The sequence below is a fragment of the Gymnoscopelus braueri genome, assembly GCF_963280865.1.
Source record: "Gymnoscopelus braueri genome assembly, chromosome: 6".
Lineage (NCBI taxonomy): Eukaryota > Metazoa > Chordata > Actinopteri > Myctophiformes > Myctophidae > Gymnoscopelus > Gymnoscopelus braueri.
The window spans coordinates 36,299,716-36,323,637 of record NC_137607.1 but is presented as its reverse complement, the minus strand read 5'-3'; the positions used below and the strand labels follow the sequence as shown (position 1 = coordinate 36,323,637).

At 42.7% G+C, this 23,922-nt stretch overlaps 1 protein-coding gene across 15 annotated transcripts in view; it reads right to left on the bottom strand.

The window, feature by feature from the left end:
• Positions 1 to 23,922, bottom strand: part of fryl (furry homolog, like) — a 109,858-nt gene that overhangs the window by 30,289 nt on the left and 55,647 nt on the right. For 10 of the 15 annotated variants that reach the window (XM_080431823.1, XM_080431822.1, XM_080431818.1 and 7 more), the window contains 25 exons: positions 23,432 to 23,603; positions 23,154 to 23,286; positions 22,960 to 23,067; positions 21,158 to 21,395; positions 20,421 to 20,600; positions 19,759 to 19,845; positions 19,075 to 19,343; positions 14,968 to 15,181; positions 13,629 to 13,753; positions 13,039 to 13,096; positions 12,829 to 12,920; positions 12,140 to 12,312; positions 11,228 to 11,388; positions 9,898 to 10,008; positions 9,099 to 9,253; positions 8,357 to 8,456; positions 7,790 to 7,958; positions 6,576 to 6,838; positions 5,575 to 5,715; positions 4,981 to 5,149; positions 3,995 to 4,082; positions 3,174 to 3,286; positions 2,544 to 2,694; positions 1,161 to 1,264; positions 466 to 648 (listed from right to left, as the gene is read on the bottom strand). In XM_080431823.1, the coding sequence (XP_080287949.1) occupies positions 466 to 648; positions 1,161 to 1,264; positions 2,544 to 2,694; positions 3,174 to 3,286; positions 3,995 to 4,082; positions 4,981 to 5,149; positions 5,575 to 5,715; positions 6,576 to 6,838; positions 7,790 to 7,958; positions 8,357 to 8,456; positions 9,099 to 9,253; positions 9,898 to 10,008; positions 11,228 to 11,388; positions 12,140 to 12,312; positions 12,829 to 12,920; positions 13,039 to 13,096; positions 13,629 to 13,753; positions 14,968 to 15,181; positions 19,075 to 19,343; positions 19,759 to 19,845; positions 20,421 to 20,600; positions 21,158 to 21,395; positions 22,960 to 23,067; positions 23,154 to 23,286; positions 23,432 to 23,603 (3,757 nt within the window). The remainder of the gene's footprint in view (positions 1 to 465; positions 649 to 1,160; positions 1,265 to 2,543; positions 2,695 to 3,173; positions 3,287 to 3,994; positions 4,083 to 4,980; positions 5,150 to 5,574; positions 5,716 to 6,575; positions 6,839 to 7,789; positions 7,959 to 8,356; positions 8,457 to 9,098; positions 9,254 to 9,897; positions 10,009 to 11,227; positions 11,389 to 12,139; positions 12,313 to 12,828; positions 12,921 to 13,038; positions 13,097 to 13,628; positions 13,754 to 14,967; positions 15,182 to 19,074; positions 19,344 to 19,758; positions 19,846 to 20,420; positions 20,601 to 21,157; positions 21,396 to 22,959; positions 23,068 to 23,153; positions 23,287 to 23,431; positions 23,604 to 23,922) is intronic. The other 5 variants (XM_080431825.1, XM_080431829.1, XM_080431827.1 and 2 more) reach the window with 1 other exon arrangement.

Sequence of the window (23,922 nt, the reverse complement as noted above, 5' to 3'; positions counted from 1 at the left end):
GTATTGGTGTCAAAATGTACTTTAAGTACCAAAAGTAGAAAGTACTCATTACGCAGAATATCCCATTTCACAAGTTTTCAAATGTATAAATTGTAGAAAAATCTTTTGAAAATAGCAGATGTTTATAGGGCTGAAGTGGTTAATGTACGTTTTGTAATAATAGTCAAAATCTACAAAGTAACTGATAACTCGTTTACAAATAATTGTAGTGGCGTAAAACTACAATATTTGCCTCTGAGATGTAGTGCAGTAGAAGAAAAGTACTGAAAACTGGAATTACTCCAGTAAAGTAAAAATACCTCAAAATTGTTGTTGGTGAACTAACATTTCCTTACATTGTGTGAGACACTCAGTGAGAGAGCTGACTTCTGCTGCCACCTAGTGATCTTGCGATGCAATTACAAAAACAGTACACTTTTATTTCTCAGCAGCTAATGGAGCTGCTGTCAGCTACTGGAGCCTGACCTGTGAGGTTGAACTCGGGGGTGACGGGCTTCACAGTCAGGACTCGGGGGTCGTTGTACTCCCTGTTGCGGAGCAGCACCGTGGCCAGGGACTGGACACTGCTGTTTGCTCCCTGCACGACCAACAAGTGGAGCAGTAGGCGCTTGCAGTGCTCATAGACCTCTGGATGCTGGTGATCAAACCCTGGAGGGAGAACGCAGGCCAAAGTGTCAGATCAGTCACCATGACAGGTCGAATACAACTCGTTCTCGTTGCTTACATACTAAGCAATAATAAACCATAAGAGGCCGTGGTTTACCATGGATTTTAGGACAGCTAAGGCATGTGGTTATGCAAAGCAGAGGGCCTAAAAAAGAAACCTTACCTGTTCCAAAATCACAGCAAATAACGGCCTTGCTTATTGTTTCTCAAAAACGGTTACCAAACTGGTAACACATCTCAATTAAAACGTTTTCAATACAAGAATGATTTCTACAAGAAAGTAATCGCTGCGACTGCGTCCACAAACAAGGAAGTTGCTGTGTAAATGGCAATGCATGGAAGGTACTGAGTGTACGCCTTTTCAGTATCTGCCTTGATTTGTAAAATCAACAAGGCAGATAATGGTGTGCAACAGGAGGTGTGTTTACCTATAAAATGGCATGCAACAGGTGTGTTTACTTATAAAAATGGCGTGCAACAGGAGGTGTGTTTACCTATAAAAATGGCGTGCAACAGGAGGTGCAGGTAGGCGCTCCACTCTACTTTGACCCCGTGATCCACAATGAGGTCCGTTAAAAGGATGACAGCGATGTTACACCTGGAAAACAGAGAAAAAGGGACGAATTGACAGCGGGACGCTGCAGTTACAGTACGTGACAGTGAGAGAGGTTAAGGACGGGTGTTGTGTGTTGTACTTATGGAGGGGAACAGTGTTTATGTTTATTAAAGGATCCCCATTAGACACACAAATGAGCCTCTAGTCTTCCTGGGGTCCTGAGCAAAGCAAAGACAATACAGAAATACATACAATACAATACACACAACTAAAAATACAAATTAAAGTATAAAATAAATAAATTAGTACAAAAAGACAAATTAACTCTTTGACTGCCAGAGTATTTTCATAAAGTACTCCCCCAGTGCCAGCGATCTTCGTGTTTTTTTGTTTTGTTATTTTGTTATTTAATTTTCATGTAGTTTGTCTAGCTGCGGTTTTGAACACATACGATGGTTCCACCAGCAGAGAGCAGCAAATAGACACCTTCATCAGCTCGCTGACCTGCTGCCCCCCCCCAAACAGAGCCAAACAGAAAAAGCCAAAATTACAATGTGATACACGACGGCGATGACTGTTCGTCACCCAGACAATAGATTATAGAAGTGGACCTCTCCGTTCGTTTTTTATACCGTGTGAAAAACCGTGTGTTTCCCTATTCTGGCCGAAAATGACCGGGGAAAAAAAATGAAAACCGGAAACGGAATCTGCGTCATAAAACCGGATGCAGGTGTGGGTGAAGTAAGTGGAACTCGAAACCTAGAATGAAAAATAATCAGAATAGCGCGATCAGAGATTAAACAATGAACGCGCGTCTAACGAGTCGAGGCCAACTGGACAAACTAGCAATTGACGCGTTATCGAGTCAACCGCAGTCAAAGAGTTCTACATTCTAATCCCGAAGTCCAGTCAAATTAAACAAATACACAAATTAACAGTTACATTGGCAAGATATCTCTTAATATATATTTTTGGAAAGTTATTTTGTTATGAATTGTAGATAAGATGTTTGTGTGGTGGTGATGTGTGTGTGTGTGCGTGTTTGCTTTGTACCTGTGGAGTGGAAAAGCGTGTGTGTGTGTGATGTACATGAGAAGGGGAACAGCAGGTGGGTGTGTGTGTTGTACCTGTGCAGGGGAATAGAGCGTGTGCGTTTGTGGTACCTGTGCAGGGGGTCTGTCTGTCTGTGCGTGCGTCTGTCTGTCTGTGCGTCTGTCTGTGCGTCTGTCTGTGCGTGCGTCTGTCTGTGCGTGCGTCTGTCTGTCTGTGCGTCTGTCTGTGCGTCTGTCTGTCTGTCTGTCTGTCTGTCTGTCTGTGTTACCTGTGCAGGGGAACAGCAGGGGTGTTGGTTTCAGGCAGGTAGTCTACCAGAGGAGCCCAGCAGCCTCCAGTAGGAGGGAAGGGCAGAGGCTCGGGCCGGTTGTGGTCCATCACCTTCAGACGCCAGTTGGCGTACAGAGGCATGGAGTCACCTTGAAAACACACACACAAACACACACAGGTCATTATCACACATGATGGTACACTAGATCAACACTAGATGTACCAATATTTCATGGAAATTTGTAATGGAGCTTTAATTTGATGAGAGAAAATTTGGTGCTCCTATATAATATATTTGTATATACGGTATATATTTAGTGTAGACATATATAACAGGCCCCTAATGACAAATCAAATGGGTTCAGAACTGATCGTTTGATCCAGACGTAAAAGAAATGATGAGATCACCCTTGTTAAAATGGGCTGTCCAGACAAACCAGATATTTTATTGTGATTATCATACAAAGTGATGTCTCCTTGTATATAAAGTAGATTCCCCATCTAGAATGATTCTGTTTACATCTAAGAGGATGCGATGAGATCTAGGATACATCAATATAAAGCAAAAATGACAATTCTATAAGCTTGCAGCATAAAGGGTGTAAGTGGTTAAAGTGTGTGTTCGTACTCTTCTCCTCTTCGTAGGAGCCTCCAGAGCTGCTGCTATATCTGGACTCCAGACGGTGGTGCTGTCGGTTCAGGTTGCTGTTCAGACCACTGTAGATGTCCAGGTGGGTGTAACTGCACAGGAAAACAGGCACTTTATATATTGTATATATCATCGCCGCTACCGTTACTCAGGATGTGGAAAAAAGAACCTGTGTTCCAATGGATCCAATGTAGTTATTATTTAGTCACAAGCTCTTTTCATTGGTTCAATATTTATAAAACCACAATATAATGGCAAAAATAGCCAATCTACAAGCTCTACAATGTGTCGCATCACGGCACGTTGTAAGCTTGTAAATCGGCTATTTTTGCTACTTTTCAGTGACACTGTAGTGTGAAATATGGAATGAAAATACCACGGAGAAACAAGATTTCTGCCGACAGCAATGATGTAGAAAAAAAGGATACATCTTAACAGGCAAGCAAAGGACATCCATTGACTGAGAACAAATTTTCAATTTACGGTGACTTGAATTTAAAGTGACCTCATGGCTCCTGATGCCTCGAAAATGTATCTTTCATGTAATGTAATGTCAGCTGCGTGAGTTATGGCTCAAACTCACCCTGCAAATTAAATCGGTGAGTTAAATGTTGCTCTAGTGGAATTATCACCCGAGCCACATTTGAGAGCTTTATTCTAGGTCATTTGGACTGCAAGGTAAGAGCAACCCAGTACAACACCAAAAAAGTTACTGCATGTGAACAGCAAGTATTTATGGCAGATAAAGGGCAAGCGTGATGCTGGTACCAAAAAAAAAAGGTCAGTGGATGTTTTTGTACCTGTCCTCCATATTCGGGTCTTTGATCTTGCTGTGGTCGTGATGACCGTCATTTCCTGCCACCATGGTATTGCTGCTGGAGGTTGTTCCTGAGAGGACAGATGAGAAAATGCACTGTCACCACCAGCAAGGAATCATTGTGTATCATTTCTGACAGCGTGGTGAGTCCTGGGCCAGGTTGCACCATCTCATACAGTACTAAGTTGAAACGCAGCCTTGATCTAGCGTAAATGACTTGCAAGTAAAGACTTACATTACTAAAATAGTACAATTTAGGCATTTAGCAGACGCTCTTATCGAGGGCAGCGTACAAGTGCGAGATCGGAATAAGTGGAGTAAACATGAGCTCTTATCAGTAAACAAGGTAAATAATGACATAAACAGAGTGCAGAGATAACAGTGTAGTGCCTCAGAGAAACTAGGATACCAGGTAAACAACGAAGCAAGCATCTGTCTCGATAACATGCTATATGAATCATTCTTAACATTTGTGGTAGAGAAAAACTAATCTATGGAACAAAAACATGAGAACACGTGGCCAAGATATGTCTGCATAGTGTACTAGCATCAATCATAAGAAAGGGTGGCAAGAAGGGGTAGAGGGAGAGTACAGTGCTAGGAGTTGAGGAAGTGAGTGACTGCAGCAGAAAATTGCGTGAGTCGGCAGTTATGACTGCAATGGGAAGGTTATTCCACAGTTTGGGAGCCAAGAAGGAGAAGAGTCTAGGACATGTGGAGCGTTGCCGAAGGTGTTTTAGGGAAGGCTCGTACAGCAGCCCTGTGTTAGCTGATCTAAGTGAGCGGAAAGGGTTGTAAGGTTGGATCATGTCTCCCAAGGTATGGAGGTGCCATGCCTTTGGTTGCCAGTGTTTTGTACTCAGGTGTAGGCAGCAACCGGAAACCAATGAAGGAAGCAGAAAAGGTGGAGATATGTGAAAATATGGGCTGGTTGAAGACCAGGCGTGCTGCAGCATTCTGGATCAGTACCTGAGGCGACTGAGGGGATCTTATAGCTGGAGGTGATACGGTAGTAGGGAGGGTTGTCCATGTGAGTGACGGCTGAGCTCACAGGGTCCGTCAGCTCCAGCTCACACATCAACTCCTCCAACAGCTGCATAGTCTTATCTCTGCCCAGGTACACCACCACTCGCTTCACCTGATGACCAACAAAAAGCACTCGTTATAGGGTGATATGGAACTGGACAGGAAAATAACATATTTTGAGTGATTTAGTGATGATTTTTGGTGGCAGGGGAACACATTGGAGGCTGCCGAACATGTAAAATGAAACAGTTATTTCGATCTTTGTTAGTCACATTTGCTATTGTTGGTAAAGATGAGAAAGAATTAGATCTATGTCCAATTTGGCCAGAATTTCCCTTGAGTGTAGCCCAATTAACAGAGCTGGATTTCTGTATTCCGTTTTTACAAATCTGTGCATGTGCAGTAATATCACAATCTCACTGGATATTTAGAATAATCCTAATACCATAACAAAAAATTTAAACTGACTTAACTGACTTATGCAGTCACTGTATATATGGGGCTAAGGCTGTACAGTGTACACACACGGTGACTTACATAGGGTAGAAGGCTGGGGTCACTGTTGACGCCCGACATGCTGATGAGGAAGTGCAAGATGATCTTGAGGTTCTTTGGCCAGCTGTCTGCCAACGTGGTCCACACGTTCTCTATCTCCGACCAGGCAAACTCATCCCCGTACTAGTAGGAAACACACCACACATTTAATGTCATGCTTATTTATTTTTCCTTATATTCCCTCATCCCCATCACCCACTCATATGCATACACGGACACACACCACAACTGTTACTAATCATATTGAGCATATAATGAAGCTGTAAATAGGATTTAGGCAAAGTGTTCCTTTAATCGCTGTATCCAACTGCTTCAATAACAACGCATAATTTTCTCCTAAATTTCTCATTCTGAAAGTAAACAATAGGAGCTGCTTTTGTTGGCAGTCGTTTCACACGCATCCAAACACGTATCACTCTTTCGCTTTGAGTAGGCACGATAAGAAATTACCGGAAGAAATCACAATGACACATTGTAGCCAGCAGCCTTCTACCTGGACAAATCTAGGCATGCAACAAAATCTTTCATTCTGAGTAGGGATGTATCACTCTTTCGCATTGAGGAGGCATGCATCAATGTATTACTTTGAGTACCCTGCCCCCAAAACAACAAAACACACACAAAACATTTCTTGTTGGATCTGAACGAATCACTTCTATTTCAGATAAAATGTTTTCTCAATACTGTAAATCAACTTGCATTAAAAAGGTTAACGATTAATAGTTTATTTATTCTGTAAATCAAAAAACCTGAAGTGCAAAGGTTATTATTAAAGTTTTTTCTCAGTATTGTATATCAATATATTGATAAAGGTTATTATTAAAGTGTGTTCTCAATATTGTATTGTGAGAATATCTACCGGTACTTGAATAATCAAATACAATAATAAGACAATAATACAGCAATATATAATAAAATACAATGAAGTTTATGACTGGAGTTTATTGTAAATGTGAGTGTGTGTTGGGGTTATCGGCCTTCACCTTGGCGGTCATGAACATGAGGTTGTTGAGCACCATGGTGGTGGCGTGTGGCGAGCCCCAGCCCTCGCCGCGAAGCCACCGTCGACTGTTCATCATCATCATGTCGCGCTCGTGCGCGTCCTCCTCGTCACCGGCCGACTCCTCGCCACGCCGTGCCGCCGGCTTGAAGTCCACCAGCTCCACGTTGTTCATCCAGGGCAGGAGGTAGTGCAGCATCACCTGCCGACCGCCAGGGTGAGCCGTCTGGATGCGCTGGCTCACCTCTGTGGGTACAAAGCCACAAACCAGGGAGGAAGCAAGTCAGGGCCATGGCCAAACCTTTAACACCCACATTTAGCTGGACTGTCCAGGTTTTTATTTTTGTAGCAGGGCCGGAGAGCAAGGTTTCCATCTCAGTTGGATATCCCTGTCTAACTATATTTTGATTGATTGATAGCTTTTAACACAGATTTTAATTGATAGCTTTTAACACATTGAGTGCCAAAAACGGTCCGGACCGTTTTTGAGGAGCCATGCGTTGTGTTTTGGGATTTTTTTTTTAAAATAAATAAAAAAAACAAACATTTTTTTTATTTTTTTTTCTTCTCAGCACCAGGAGATATCGTTTTTCGAAGATTTAGACTCCAATCCACTTCCTGGTTAACTTATGACTTCAAAAGCCTGTATCTCGGCTCCTGTGTACTTTTTTTCTAAAATATGTATTTTTGACTATTTTCGACTATTTTCAACTGGCTGCAACTATGGAACGGATTACCTAATGTTTTTAATTTTTTCCCCCCGATTGTACGAGACCTCTGTGTGTGTAATGAGGGGATCACCTTGAGGACGGTGATCACTGAAAATATTTTGTGACTACTTGAAAAAGGTTCAAAAATGGTTAAAAATCCAGGCACCGACTGTACCCTGTTTTAAAAAGACCCTGGCACTCAATGTGTTAACAAAGGTTCTGAAACCATTAAGACTTTTTTGTGTTCTCCTTTTAGCTCAAATGTCTGACTGTATCTCCTGCCGTTTACATTTCTGTCTAATAAAGTATTCAATCAATACATCAATTATTACATTAATAATGGTAGCAATATACGTAAGTACTTCTCAAATATAGTATGTATTGAAAGAAATAATCAATTCCTATTCTAATTTCTATATCTGCGTTGCTTATCCTTTTAAAAGGTGCAATCCAGGATCGTTTTTGAGTGTATAGTTGTGTGTGAGACCTGAGAAGATGGGTAGGGTGAGTTCTGGGTATGTCCTGGCCAGTTCCTCAGACAGCTGGTAGTAGGACACAGAGTAGAGGTGTGGCAGGGGTGAGGGTGGTGTCAGAATCCCATCTGTCCTCTGGATCTCCAGTTTGTGGGCATAACGGAAGAGCTTGGGCTCCAAGATCTGGATTTACACACAGCAGCAACAAATTGTGAATAATAGATCTAAAAACTGCAACCACCTGCATTTCATCATTATGTGATGAGTGTTTAAATGTGTTGCATTGACGTGACTATTCTCTAAAATAAGTTTCTTCCCTACACAGAGAGAGATTATCTTCCTGAACCCAGTGCTGCTTTCTTCTCTATCCAGTGATGTTTTTACTTACAGGCAAAGATTTTTTTTAAACTGACAGTAATCTAAGGTGTTTACTTGTCAACACAAAGTTACAAAATTAAGTTCTAGATGTGTATGGCATTATTGTAATTGTGTTTAAGACTGAAAACAATACATGCGGTAACAAAACACTCTGCCCAATGAATGATACGCTGTGGTTGAAATAATAAGTGTGCCCGACTGACCTGCAGCAGCTGCATGGCAACTTCGTAGATATCCCTGGATGAGTCGGCCGCCTTGAACAGGATGAGGTTCAGCAGCACCACAGTGTCAAACTGGTAATCCCTGGAGGAGGGGAGGACAGATCACAGCCAGTCAAATCCCAAGATATTCACAGCCTGTACAATGGGTGACGCGTGTCACCAGCAGTGGTGGAAAGTAACTACGTAAGTACATTTACTCAAGTACTCTACTCTAAAGTATAATTTGGAAGTTTTTTTTACTTCCAATTTTCAGTACTTTTACTCCATTACATCTCAGAGACAAACGTACTTTTACTCCACTACAATTATTTGAAAACTTTGAAGTTACTACCGGTAGTTACTTTGTAGATTTTGATTATTATTACAAAGCATACATACACACATAAACAAACCACTTCAGCCCTATTTAAACTTTGGCTTTTTGAAAATAGCCGATATGCAAGCTCAAAATGCGTTTCACTCATTGTGAGCTTGTAGATCTGTTATTTTCTAATTATTTGTATACATACATTTTATACATTTGAAAACTTGTGAAATGGGACATTCTGCATAATGAGCACTTTCTATATTTGGTACTTTAAGTACATTTTGATGGCACAACGTTTGTACTTTTATTCAAGTACATTTTTTATAACAGATTTTTACTTGTAAGTAACAGAGTGTTTCTACATTGCAGTATTGATACTTTTACTCAAGTAAGGAGTACTTTTTCCACCACCAGTACCTGTTGTGAAAGACGTTGGCAATGGCTCTGAAGCAGCCGGCGGCCACGCGCCGGGAGCCTGTGTAGCAGCGGTCCACGGCCCAGAACATGAGGTTGCTCTGGTCTGGGTTCAGCTCTAACAGCAGCATCACGGCCTCACAGCCCAGCTGGTGCACCTAGAGGACGGGACCACAGCGCAGAGGAGCTTATTGGTAGCACACTATACACCACAAGACAATAAAACAAAACATCATCCGGTGCTAATCAGTAACACACATACTGTACACACTCCACAGCACAACAAAGTTACCTGTAACATTCACTAACACGAATAAACCATAGCACAACAAATGTTACCTGTAACATTCACTAACACAAATACACCATAGCACAACAAACGTTGCCAATAACATTCACTAACAGGTACACCACAGGACAAAAAAGTTCCCAGTAACATTCAGTAACACAAAAAGGTTACTTGTAACATTTTGTGCTGTAATTGTTCTCCATTTACTCCATCTACTATCTTCTACTAACCCTCAGGATTCTACTGTGTACTTAAACAACACTTTTCAACTCTGATCACATCTTAGATTAGAAAAACCTGTCTGACAACATGAGCTGGAATCAGTCCATTCCTGGTAGGATTATGAATGACAACTTCTTTTGTACCATCCACTCACTACTTCTAGCCAACCGGAAGCAGCATTATTTACACATCGAGATCCAGAGTGCTACTGTAGGACAGGTAGTACTGCACCTCCAAGGTCTCAAGTCATTGACAGTATAAACTAAGGAGAGACTGTGTATAGGCCCTTACCTTCCTGTCCTGTGAGTCCAGGATGTTGTCCAGCCACTTGTAAAGGTAGCCGTCAGATGAGAGACCCACGTTGTCGGCCACCGGTCCACAACATAACACTGCAGACATGGCCTGGCAGAGACACGGTTAGTTGGTACATCGGAACTACCATGTACAGAACACATGCACACAATGTCCTGGTGTTTAAATGATCAGGGCTGCATGATTTGATGTTGTTTATTTGAATCATCCTTTCGATATGAATGAACTTGGGTGATATACACATTATGTCAGTATTACAGACTTTGTCGCAAATCGTGTAATTTAGTCTCTGGTTATCTCTACAAACAGAACAATCCAAACAGACCAAAGATAAAAAGATGACACACAAAAAAGACAAAAAATTAACTAAAGAGAGTTATGGATGACGATGTGAGCAATAATATTATGGCACCGACTAACTGCCTCGTTACCATCGAGTACAGAAAAATGCCTAGTCATTCTGTACCAAATGTCAATATCTAAAGCCTAATTTATGCTCCGCATAACTGATGTACAAGCACTGTTACGTTAGGCTCAGAGGCGGAGCTCATGTGAGTGTGGTGTTGTTTTATATAAAGGCACAGTGTGCATTGCATACGTTTTAAGAGATCGCTAAAGTATCACTTCATCTTCTTTGTCAGGATCGATGCCAATAGTGCATGATATACACTGCAAAAAGCCATTACTATCAAGATCGTCAAGACAATGAATTTGGTGAAACACGTACTATACAATTAAGAACACTACGTTGCTCCATGTTTGAATAACAAGACAACGGTGCTATAAGAGTAGCTGCAGTACTGCAGCAAAAACTGACATTTCCATTTACCGTAAATTTCGGACTATAAGCCGCGACTTTTTTCCCATTTTTCGACCCTGCGGCTTATATAACTGTGCGGCTTATCTATGGATTTTTACAGCTAACAGCCACTAGGGGACCTAAATTAAATTAAACATTAAAACACCCGCGGCTTATAGTCCAGTGCAGCTTATATATGTACAAATCATTCAATTTAGCTGCTGCGGCTTATACTCAGGTGCGGCTTATAGTGCGAAAATTACGGTAACTTGAGCTTCTCACTGTACTGTATTCTGTATGAAATGATTACGGTAATAAGTTATCAGACGTTAAATGTAACTTTTTGTTGAATAAATGTTTTAAAACAGGCAATTTGTTTTTAACAAAGTCACGGCAATGCTTGCCAGTGAGACAGCAAGTCTGCTGTGAGCTTGTAGATCTGCTGTTTTGACTATATATGATTTTTTTTGACGATTGTCGTCTATAATGACATGCCCAAAAAAACGGTACCTTGAGTGCACAGTATTGGTGGCGGTTGATCTGCATGTTGCGGTCGCTGTAGCGGTCCAGGGGGGTGAACATGATGCTGAAGGGACCGGCCCAGTGGCTGAACAACATGAACAGACTGTGTCTCAAGGACTGTTGGGGGAAGATGGTCCTCCGCTGATGCACTGAAACAAAACAACCACATAATAGTACATGTGAGAGGTCATCCCCCAAGACAGAATGCTTGCCACAGAATCTTTAGAATAGCAATCAATCTATCATTACAGAATTGTCTAAAAACAGAAAAAAAGTGAAAAAAAGGAAAAGTCCCTCAAAATCCGATGGAGAGAGAGAGTGTGTGTGTGTGTGTGTGTGTGTGTGTGTGTGTGTGTGTGTGTGTGTGTGGGGGTGTGTGTGCGTGTGTGTGAGATACTGTATGTCTCATAAAAAATGACAATCTCTACTGACAATATTGTCAGTAGAGATTATTTGTCATTTATGAATTCAATAAACATTTCATCAAAGTACAAATTCCTCAAACTCTTGCTAAACGGGACGTTAATTTATACACAGAACGCTAATTCATAGACCAATTAATTCATAAACGAGTGTTCCCCAAGGAAAGGAAAAAAAGACAAATAGGAACAGATACGCAAGAAAGGATAAAACTTTAGCACCACAGAAAAATGTGGTACATTTCCTAAACTGAGATTAATCACATTAACAACATAAATCACAATAATGAACACTATAGACTTGGCGGGGAGAGAGACCTATAAATGACCCAGACGGGGGGTGTAAAAGACTATGAACTACACATCTTGGCCAAATAAAAGTTTTTAAAAAAGAAAAAAGGAAAAAGCTATCATCTAACACAGCTCACTGTACAAGAATGGAGTGAGCCAAACAGACATAGATGGATGAGACAGATAGTACCTGGAACATTCTGAATGATATTGGCCACCAGGGCACTGAAGTGACAGCGGATGTCCCGGAGCGTGTCAGAGTCCTTGTCGTTCTCAGCCTCCAGCAGCTGTCGGGTCAGATCGACATACTCCAAGAGTGAGCTGTTCAGAGAGTGGCTATCCCCATCCAGACCTCCACTGGCTCTGCATCCACACACACAACACACAGTAAGAACGGCAGCCTTGTCTTTGGAAACGACATTGTTATAGATGCTAATGCGCTAATATATACCACTGGTTCTCAACCTTTTCAGGCTGTGACCCCCAAAAATAATCATATTTGAACTGGTGAGTTGAGGCACTGGAAGTTGAGGCATTACATTTAGTTCGACTCGGTTCCACAGATAAATATTGTGAAAAATAGCAGATCTACAAGCTCACAACGCCTCCCGTTGTAGATCGCCTATTTTCAAAATGTTTGCATCTTTCTTAGATTATTTGACAATTTGGCCAATGTTTGACCAGTTTTTATAGTATAGTTTGTTGATTATCTTTGATGCAGTAATGGTCTTTTTTCTTTTTTTTTTCGCCAGGTATTAAAAGTCCTTAAATTGTCCCTTCACTGTCATCTGGGCACCAAATCCTATGAGGACCCCCCTGGGGACCCGACCCACAGGTTGAGAACCACCGGCATTAACAAGTTCTGGTTTCACCACGTACAACTGGCTGACGACTCCAGCGTCGGCGAGTAGCTCAAATATCCGGACCAGCTGGACCCTGAGGATGTCACGTCGCCTGCGTCGCTTCATGTTCTGCAAACGGACCATGGTTGGGTGGTTGTTTTAGGAACACATGCACAAACTGACCGGCATGCCAACATGCAGAACTATGCAAGACTAGAACCTGAGAGATGATTGAAGCTGTCCTCACCTCAGGTCTTCTCTCCAAAGCTTCTTTTATGATGGGGTTCAGCTCCTCGATCAGCTCTCTGGAAGACAAATTAACAAATGTCACACTGTCGTGAAGTCTGCATTTTTTAGTTCATATAGAATTTAAGAAATAATTTATTGCTATTCTTCTATGAATTACTCACCCTAAAATGTATCTGGTGTAAATGGTCTCGTGAACGAAATAGAAGCGCTCCTGGGCTTCTATTTCACAGGGATGTGTGTGGGGTTCAACACGTGCGCCCAGGTGCGCTTCTCATTCGTGCATGAGACCGTTCATCCCGCAAGCGTTTTGAATAGTTAAATTTCCGCAAAAATAGTGTGTTTGGAGAGCAATGATTTTTTTATTTCATCTAGTATTATTTTTGTTTTTTGGATCCTTCATTCACAGTGAAGGAATCTAACAAAAAATGGCCATGAATTCAAAGCTTCGCAGGGTGAGTAATTGATAGAAGAAAAGTGATTTTGTGGGTGGGGGGGAGGGGAGCCTGACACATTCTGAGCTTGTAGATCAGGTATTGTTTTGTCACGCAACCATGCAAGTTAAAATCAGGCATAAGTTCAGTGCTTTACCTGAAGGCCACGGGGTTGGTCCTGCCAAGCCCCAGGACTAGAGATTCTGTGATGTCCATGCTCTCAGAGCGCATCATGGGAACAACGTGTTTGAACAGGGATGAGGGGGACGGAGTGCCAACAATCTACATACAACACACACACATCCAGAAGGTGGATAAAAACTCAAAATGTTCATTATATTATATTCCTTAACCCAATAAGACATGATTCTACAAATGCCTTCTAAATCTGTAGTTCTCACAGAATTTTTCAAAATTGTTCAAAAACAGCAGATGTACAATCTCGCAGTGCGGCACCAAGTGACACGCTGTGAGCTACATCTGCTATTTTTGATTAGCCAAACGCAAAAAACTAAAATGACACCCGGTTTTAACGGGTTAGGGCCCTGGACACACACATCCAGAAGGTGGATACAACTCAAAATGTTTATTATAATATATTCCTTAACACACTGAAAAGCAGCCATTGCCACACTGGTGGCGTCAAATGGACGAGTCAAAACCCGTCGACGCGTCTCTCAGAGCTCAGTTCTATTTTGGAGCGCTGCTACTGTATATGGAACAGAGCATCCAAAGTGTGTTGGTGCAACGTGGAAAGGTTAAGTGTTTTTATTTCAAACTTGTAATGCAGTGTATTGTATGTATGTATGTTTGTTTTCACTTGTTTTGACCATTCTATTAACAAGTCCGTTTTCAAATCAAACAGACGATGTGAACAGGCAGACTCGCGTGACAAGCGCCAGTGACACTTTCCTGTGTGCCAGGGCCTTTACACTGGAGAAATGTATGTATATGTTACAGTACGATTGGAGAACCAGGACGATTGGAGAAAGCGCGCTTGTTTTTACCACTCAACCAGCAATTCTGTAGAAAAAGCACTAGAGCGAGCCACAAGCCAGGCTTTCCAAATAAAGTGCACACACATATATGGCCGCAACCCCACACACACACACACACACACACACAGGACAGACAGGTCTGCGTCGCATCAAAGCCCCGCCTCGCCCCGAAGCCCCGTGCCTAAAAACGAGCGCTCGTCTTCAATCGTCCTGGTTCTCCAATCGTACTGTGACATATATATTTCAGTTGGGTAAAACCTGTCATGTTAAAATATACTGTAGGTCCTCATTCTTTAAGCCTACATAATAACATGCACACGCGCCGCGTTTCGAGCTTGCATATCTGCTACTTTTGATGCTTTTGTGTGACGCTGTAGTATGATCAGGTAGGGCGTTAATTCACGGGGAAAAAATATGGAGACAAGAAGTTTCTGCCCGACAGCAACGATATAAAACTTGCGGGTTGATGCTGTCGTTTCGCCGCTACACGGCACTGACCTTCGAGTCGTAACAGTAGCCGCTGTCCGGCGTGGACGCCAGCGTCTCAGGCGGGGAGCAGCGGACGGAGCCCGATGTGGAGGAGGAGGAGGAGGAGGGGGAGGTGGAGGAGGTGGCGGAGCTGCAGCAGAGGATCAGGTAGTTCCTCCACAGACCCACGTAGGAGTCACTGCTGCCGCTCAGGCTGTTCAGCTTCTTGGCGTTGATGGGGCTGCTGCAGGGAGGAGTGGAGAGGTTAATGACATGGCTACCGCTTTACATGTGTACTGTAGAACTGGTTTTTAACCACTGTCAACCTGGCATCCATTATTTTGGAAAATAAGCTAAAATAAGCTAAAATAGCTGAACTACAAACAGCTGATCTGCAATCTTCACCATGCGACACCATCATACAATGAAGTATAAAATGGGACTTAAGTGGTTACGATTTTATTTAAAGATCTGGAATTTAGAAATGATATCTTATGGCGATACGATAGGCAAGTGTTTAGGGTGCGAAACGCCCTGATCAGCGGGTGCCCGGTTTGATTCCGGGCCGGAGGGACCATTTGCTGAATGTCATTGCCCTACAATGTCTCTCCACATTTCCTGTCTCTCTCCACTATCACCGTCAATAAAGGCTTAAAAATGCCCCTGAATAATAACTTTTAAAAAAGAAAAGAAATGCCAAGTTAAGACATTTTGAAGGCTCTAGACAGTTTTTTTCACATTTTGGTTACAACAAAGTAATCCAACATTGGCAACACGGGATGCAAACCCTGTCGACAAACAACACCTCTTGTTCTTTGTAACTAATAATAGTAAAAATTATAATAATAGCAATAATAATAGTAATAATATTTTTGTCACTGTTCATTTGCACATAGGTGAAATTTGTCTTCTGCATTTAACCCATCCCTAACTATTAGGAGCAGTAGATGCCATTAATACAGCACCCAAGGAGCAGTTAGGGGTTAAGTGTCTTGCTCAGGGACACTTCCTCACACAGACTGGGCAGACCAGAGGGCAAACTGGTGACCTTCTGAATGATTACCAGAAGGCCTCTCTACCCATTCAGTTACCATAAGAGATAATATAAAGGTTGGCCTTTGACGTTTTCAATCCAAAACTTATACAATTGGGGTGGTTGTATTTTTTTCCCCTGCTCTTTTATTGAGATATTTAGATCGTGTCAAAGGTCATGTCTCACCTAGACACACACACATTTTGACCTGATGGTCAAGATGCAATTTAGCAAGCAGCCAGGATCTATTAGCTTAGTGGTATAACTTTCAGCACTTGCACAGGAAACCGGGTTCAAATCCGGGGTAGAAGAGGAAAGTTACATAGTGCTGCTTTAATCATGGTCTTCAGGGCAGCCTACTGATCATTCCCTCCATATTTCTTGAGAACCTGCCCATCCGTTCTCAAACAAACAGACAGAGACCAATTACAATTCCCCGCCAGGCCTTGCTGCGGGCAGGGAGGGTAACAATACTTTATAAGGACTGAAAAGACAAATAATGTGCTGCATTAAGGTACACACATACTTCCATGTCGTCAGACTAGCATCACTCTGTATTCAGCATTGTGAAACTTGCCATAGCATGAGCATAGCAACAGTGAATATGTGGAATGATAGTAGTCTGACTCTGATACTTTAATAATCATATCTACATGCAATTTCGCAACTGCTGCCCATTCTTTCATCAACTCCAAGGTGAAAAGTCAAGGTCAAAATGACATAATCTGTCATATCTAAGGAGTGAAAAGATAAATAACAAGGTTTGCATATTTGTTTTAGCTGTCTTTATATCAGTTATAGAGTATGGTTTGGTTTCATACGTTTTAACCAATGTAAAAGAAACAAAACGCAAGCGGTATCCGTTAACCACCTCAAAAATAGCCGATATACAAGCTCAACGCATCGCGACACGTACGTTTATAGATCTGCTATTTTCACTATTTTTGGAAATGTATTGCCTATAATGGCCAGAACAGGGACACCAGGTACAAAGTGTAGACCTGCAGGCATCCTGCGATACTCAAACATATGAAGGAAACACAGCTGAGACAAACAAGTCTAGTCAAGGATAATATCCAGGCATATTTAGACACGTGGGCTGCAGTGACATAATGGACAGGATGGTGGCATCAACAGCGCGTGGGCACATTCACAGACAGATAGGATGACATCACCCACAGCAGAGAGTCTGCAACCACAGTCATTCCAGCTAAGTGCCCGTTCACTGGCCAAAAGATCTGCTTCTAAACCTCTTGCACAAAGAGTCTACACATAAAGCAACATCTCCCGGCTGTTGTGTTGGTCAATCTGTGTTGGTGTTGGTCAATCTGAAGGAAAATGAGGAGCACACGCCAAATTATGCTAAATGTTTTGCATCGTCGGTAGTGAACGGGTTTGTTCTTCCTTTCAGAAGACATCGTCGGACACAAAGTAAATAATGGATTACTAAAGTTTGTGGGTCGTTTACTGTCCAAATAAGGGTGGCTGTATCCCACCCCGATTCAATCCAATATACACATTTAAGATCGCCTCACCCGTCATAGTACATGGCGTGTATTTGGCCCCATTCTTTTCTCGTTCTAAACCAAATATCTTCGCTGAAAATCTACAAGATTTACAAGCTCATAATGCATCGCTTCATGAGCTTGCAGATCTTCTATTTTATCCGAATGTTCACCTATTATGACATGTAAAGAATAAGGATGATGGGGTTCATTTGGTTAACTTACACTATTATGATTTTTTTTTGATGATTACACGATTATGCATTTTGTTATTTGTTGAGGGCAAAGAAACGTTTAGCTTTTGACTGGAATATCTCCATCATGGCTGATTGCATAATCACTTTACTTCAAGCTACAGTGTGGATTTTTTTTAAAGAATAAAACATTTAATACAATATAACAAGCACATCAGCAGTTGAGACATTTAGACCCTGGTGTCAGGTAGGACACTTAACACATTCGGTGTTAAGTGAGAATTTTATAACAGATTACGTTCGGTGCCAGAAATCTCACTGTTGAGCTGCGCGGATGGTCCTGGCTAACGCCTGGAACGATAACATCTTTCACGCGGGTCACAATGGCGCAGCGATCGCGCATACAAAGTGAGTAGTTTTCCCCAACGTAAAAAGTTTCGGAGTTATAGGGGTTTTAGAGAAGGAGATAGAACGGAAGTGGATGGGGAGCCATGTTTTTTGGCACGGGTGATCTATAAAAAACAAGAGACTGAAAACACGGTTCAGACCGTGTTCGGCACCGAAGCGCTACTCTGTGAAAACACGGTTCAGACCGTGTTTGGCACCCGATGTGTTAGGTTACACTAGACCAGGGGTCTTCAATGGTTTTCAGGCCAAGAACCCCTTAGCTGAGAGAGAGATGAAGCAGGGACCCTCACTACATGTTATAAATTGTGTTGCAGATAAAAAAAAATCATAGATAGCTTCATAGACTTGTGTAGCGTTGTGTTGGATTCATGTTAATATGTATTTTCAGACAGTTAACCACTTAAACCCTTGATACTGCTCTGCTTTTTTTTTCCCTACACCAAACCTCTTTGCCGAAAAGAATTGCTGCAAGGCGTTATGATGAGCTTGTAGAACGACTATGTTCGGCTAATGTTCCCCTCAGAAAAGGGATGCTATGGTTCAAGTGGTTAATGTAAAAAATAAATAAAAAAAGAGTTCCCTATCACACAAAGATTTGGCAGCCCCCCTGTAGTAATTCTGAGGACCCCTTGCTGAAGGCCCCTGCACTAGACTAGACCCCTGCACATCGTTGCAGTTACCTCTCTCCATCGGGAGAGGGAGCCGACAAGACATAAAACGCGAGGATTGCAGCTTTAAAAGTGTAGTGAAGTTGTTAAAACATTTAAGGGCTGCGGCAACCTGTCACCTCTGTGCCAAGTGACCTATTTTAAAGGACGGAACAATTGGCAAACAGGATCTAAAAGCCTTATCAAGGCGCGTCTTAAAGACACTAGGTGACATGATTATTTCCTGAGGCCCTCAAACTACACAAAGGCACTGGTGACTGACACACACACACACACACACACACACACACACACACACACACCCACACACACAGCCAGAGTAGACATACTTGATGTCAATTTGTGGCGACAGCAGCTGCAGGCGGGTGTAGGCGAACATCCAGGCGTAGTTGACGGCGGAAGGGCAGTGCTTGGGCAGGTGCTCCTGGCGCAGGTAGCTGGACAGGCTGATGACCCAGGGGTCCTGGCCCTGCGTGACGTGAGCAAACACCCAGATGTGCGAGGGGCTCACCACGTCGAACTGGTGGCTGATGGGAGACGAGCTCCACTCCGCCAGGGTCTGCAGGTCGATTCCGCTGGGGCAGTACAGCAGGTTGGTCTGTGGGGGGTTCGGGTTAGAGAGAGGGAGAGGAGTGAGGCCCAAGAAGGCTCACCACCATGCATGCATGGTGGTGCATGTTTTCTGTGCTGTAGTCACTACAGAACCGCCTGGTTCTCAAACATTTTCATGTCAAGGACCCCCAGATTGATTCGTATTAGCGGCCGACCACCCTACGAAAAGATTTTGTGCAAAAAGGGACAAAATGTTTCAAAATTCTTCAAAAAATGCAGATCTAAAATGGTCAGATATTTTCAAAAAGCCAAAATATGAAATAGGGCTAAGTGTAATGTAATGTTCCTCATTATGCTAGGGACCCCCTGGAACCTCCTCAACGACCCCTGGTTGAGTGGTTCACTTTGAGAACCACTCGTTGTGTGTGTGTGTGTGTGTGTGTGTGTGGGTGTGTGTGTACCTGGTCAGCTCCTGTGAGATGGATGAAGCTCTCCAGCACCGATGCACTTAATCTGTCCATGACGTCAATGGCCAACTCCTCATCCCCCTGGAAGATGGACAGACAGGCATTAAGTACATGTTGCAAGAGATTCCACACAATTTAGTTATTAGTTTTAAAGGTAGAGGAAGTGATATTTTTAGCAACAAGTTTTTTGCTAAAAGGCTAATGCACTTCTGATAGTAATCATTGCTGTATAGAGTGTTTGTTCAGTAACTGGGGTCTCCCTGTCTCTCCCTGTATCTCTTTAATAAACAGAAAATACATTCAGGTGGGTGGCCAAACTTTAGCCAATAAGGAGAAAGTACCCATTTATCAGCTTCAATTTTATAGTGTTCCAGTTCAAATTTGTCTGCACATTTCTTTGTGTCATCACTTCTAATTTCACTTGTTTAATCTGTATCCTGTGTGAGTTCTCTATCCTGATTGGATACAATCTGGAGAGCTGGAGAGACTCCTCACTTATTTTAACAACAACAACAAAAAACACTTACCCTACATTTCTGTCATTTGTCAGGGGTGAGATTCAAAAAGGTCAGAAAAAGTACAGTTACAAATACAACAAAAAATGTTACGATTTAAAGAAGTTATTCACAGTTAAACCTGACACAGCTCGTGTTTACCTTGGCGAGGCCCAGCGCTGTGTGCAGGGCGCGGACCTCTTTGAGGACGTTGACGGCCAGCCTGCGGGTGGCGGGCCGGCAGCTGCACAGCACCACCAGTGCCAGGCCCTCCACCACATGCAGCACGTTCAGCAGAGGCGTACGCTCCAGGGGCGGAGACTGACCGCTGCCTGGCGCCTGCTGGAACAAGAGCGTAGACTTAACACAGCAAAACCAAAAGCCTAAAACACAGAGCCTAGTACCAAGCGGCTTCCAAACGGTGTGCGGTGAGACCAGTTCCAGCAGTGCCTTGAGATTTTGTGACAACCACACATAATTTTTGCATACAAGTATACAAAAAGTAATGAATTATCATTTTATTTTATTACATCAGTACTTTCAACATCCCTATTTTGGAGAATTAATATATTTGTGAGCTTGTAAAAACGTTCTACAAGCTCACAACTTGCGAGTTTCTAGATTTGCTATCTTCACTGAATGTTTGCTCCCAGAATAGGGACACTAGGGTTCAAGTTGTTAAGTGGTTAAACTTTGTATTTGCCATTAATAGATAAAAAGCATTTACAGAGTGATAAGAATGATACCATATGTTACAGAGGCTATTTTGCGCAGGTGTGCACAGGTGTGCCTTGAGATTTTAACTTGCCCTTTGTTGTGCCTTGGGGGCACAAACATTTTGAAACCAAAGCCCTAGAAAATCCACCACAACTCCAAGTCTGGACTGGTTCTGGACCCACCTGAGCCTCGTGGCTCTTGTTGCTGCTCTGGACCGCCTGGCGCCACTGGCTGATGAGCTGCAGCAGCATTTTGACGGCATTGTCCAGCAGCGTGGGATGGACGTCCGTCACCTCGCGTACAATGAAGTAGACGAAGCCCGACAGGACGTCCTCGCGCCACTCCGGGAAGTCCACCATCAGGGCCTGTAGGGTGGTGAAGGCCAGGCCACGCAGCTCCTCGTCCATGTGGATGGTCAGTCTGGGAGAGGGGAGGGAGAGAGACCGCCCCGTTTACACCTGTTGTTAGCCACATGAAACCTAGCATCGCTAGTGGACCAAGCATAGAGCCCTGGGACCCTAATCAAATTTAAGTGGTTAATATGCTACCTTTACAAATATTTCCTGCTAGCTTAAATTACAACGCAAACATGTTAGTGACCACCTTCTGAAGCAGCATTCAGTTTTTATGTACCACATATCTGGAACAAAGTCCCAGAAAAGAGCAGGTCTGCTACAACTCTGTTCTTTTAACTACCTTTTATTGAGATTTTTGATTCATGTCATTCATTATTCTCTTTATTCTTATTTTCTATCCTCAATACTTAAAGGAGGAGTTCACCCAAAAAAAATCTTATTTTCTATCAATTGCACACCCCATGAAGCCTTGAATTCATGGATTTATTTTAGTTTTTGTGGCATTCCTAAGCCAATAATTTGACCGGGTGTGTATCCGGTAGGAGACACAAACTTTCTACTTTGTGTCTCCTACCGGATACATTAGCCGGTAGGAGACGGGAATCAGATTATTGGCTTAGGAATGCCACAAAAACAAAAATAAATCCATGGATTCAAGGCTTCATGGGGTGTGCAATTGATAGAAAATAAGTCGTTTTTTGGGTGAACTCCTCCTTTAATCGTATTCAAATGTCCTGTTATAATGTGCTTCTCTTGCACTTTGTTTGAATACTCTTAATGTTTTGTGTAGAGCACTTTGAACAGCCTTGTGGAAATGTGCTGTATAAATAAACTTGACTTGCCTTCTAATCCTGGATTTCATGCATTTTAGCACCATCAGAAAACAAATCATTGCTGTTGGGCAGAAACCTTGTATTTCCAAATTTCAGCCTTTAGTTTTTTCGTAAATTAATGCCCTACTTTGCCATACAACAGTGTCACACAAAAGTAGCAAAAATAGCTGATCTACAAGCTCACAACACATTGCGATGTGACATGTGTGCTTGTAGATCTGCTATTTTTGTGTTTTTTTTTTGTGTTTGTGGGTTTTATAAATATTTAACCAGTGAAAAGAGCTAAACAAAGCGCTTGTGACTAAATAACAACTACATTGGATCCATTAGAACACAGGTTCTTTTTTCTATTTACTGAAAAGTAACGCTTTTGGACATAATAAGGTTTCCACAGCGACAAAATCGCACATGAAGTGTTAATTGGGCCAGTGGTCCAGGAATGTGTAACTGTTAAACTCCAGTGCATTTTCATTTTATCCAAAAGTTTTTCCAACAGATTTTCAGAAATAACTTAAAGAAAACAAAATCTAATTTGTCAGAAATTGTAAGAATAAAATAAAAATAAATCTTTAAATTTTTCAGAAATTAAAAGAAAAACACGACAAGTCACAATGCAACACACGTGAGCCACTATTATCACTATTTTTGAAATAGGACTTATTCCGACTAATTCATAATGTATTTTTGTACATTTGGGTCTCAGGGGGGACACCAAATTCCTCTTTTGGGTCTCGAGCTGAACACATTTGGTAACCCCTGGCATAGAAGGAGGGGGAGAGAGGAAGGGGTTCTTACTTGGCCAGAAGCTCTATGAGGTCTTGTCTGCTCATGCCGTCCGGGATCAGTCTGGGGATGGCCGCCACGCACGTCCGGAACAGATCGATCTTCGGCTTCCTCTCACCCCTGGAACACGTCAAATGGATTATGGATTATTATGGATTACGAGCCCTGGGAACGAGACAGTTCAAGCATGGTAGAAGGTAACGTACGTGATCATGTCCTCTGGCTCCTTGTTGGACATCTGCACGTTGGTCATGCTCATGGACCGCCCCACCTCCTTGTCCAGGTGACGAAGGATGTTATCTAAGGCTTTCCTCACTTGTGGGTAGTACAGCGACATGCCTGCAAATTTAATTTAAATTTTCATTACATTAACACAGCAGAAGCCGAAAAGTGTTCATTTATCCATTCGTAACTCAGAGAGCATACAAATGGACTGCTATGCACATATAGATTGTATTCCATGTCGCCCAGCACTAAGGCCTACCTATGACCTTGGCCTCTTCGTCTGTGAGGGTGGTGTTGAGGAAGATCTTTTTGACTCGCAGGGTGTTCCCAGACGGCATGATGACCCCTGTGGTCGGCATGGGGGGCTCTCCATCCTTCTGCTGCAGGCTGTCTGCAATCACCAGGAAGGCACGCAGGCCGATGTTCATCCGCTGAGGACACAAACACGGGCAGACGGACAGTGAGAGGGGATAATAGACTCGGACAAGACCTCTCAGTGAGAGAACAGTCGCAGTTTATCCCTCATGTAGTCTCTGTTGACAACTACTGTTTGGTCTTGGGAAGGGTGTAAACAACCACAATCTTCCAATACATGTGACGTCGCCAGCTGCTTCTTTTCACCTGACAGAGCAGAGTTTCACTGGGAGGGCATGACTTGTGTGGCGTTCCCAGTTCCGCTTCCTTGCTGAACAGCAGACACAAACCTGTAGGAGTCGCTAGTCCAGTGACAGATATCCCCCTCCCTGCCTG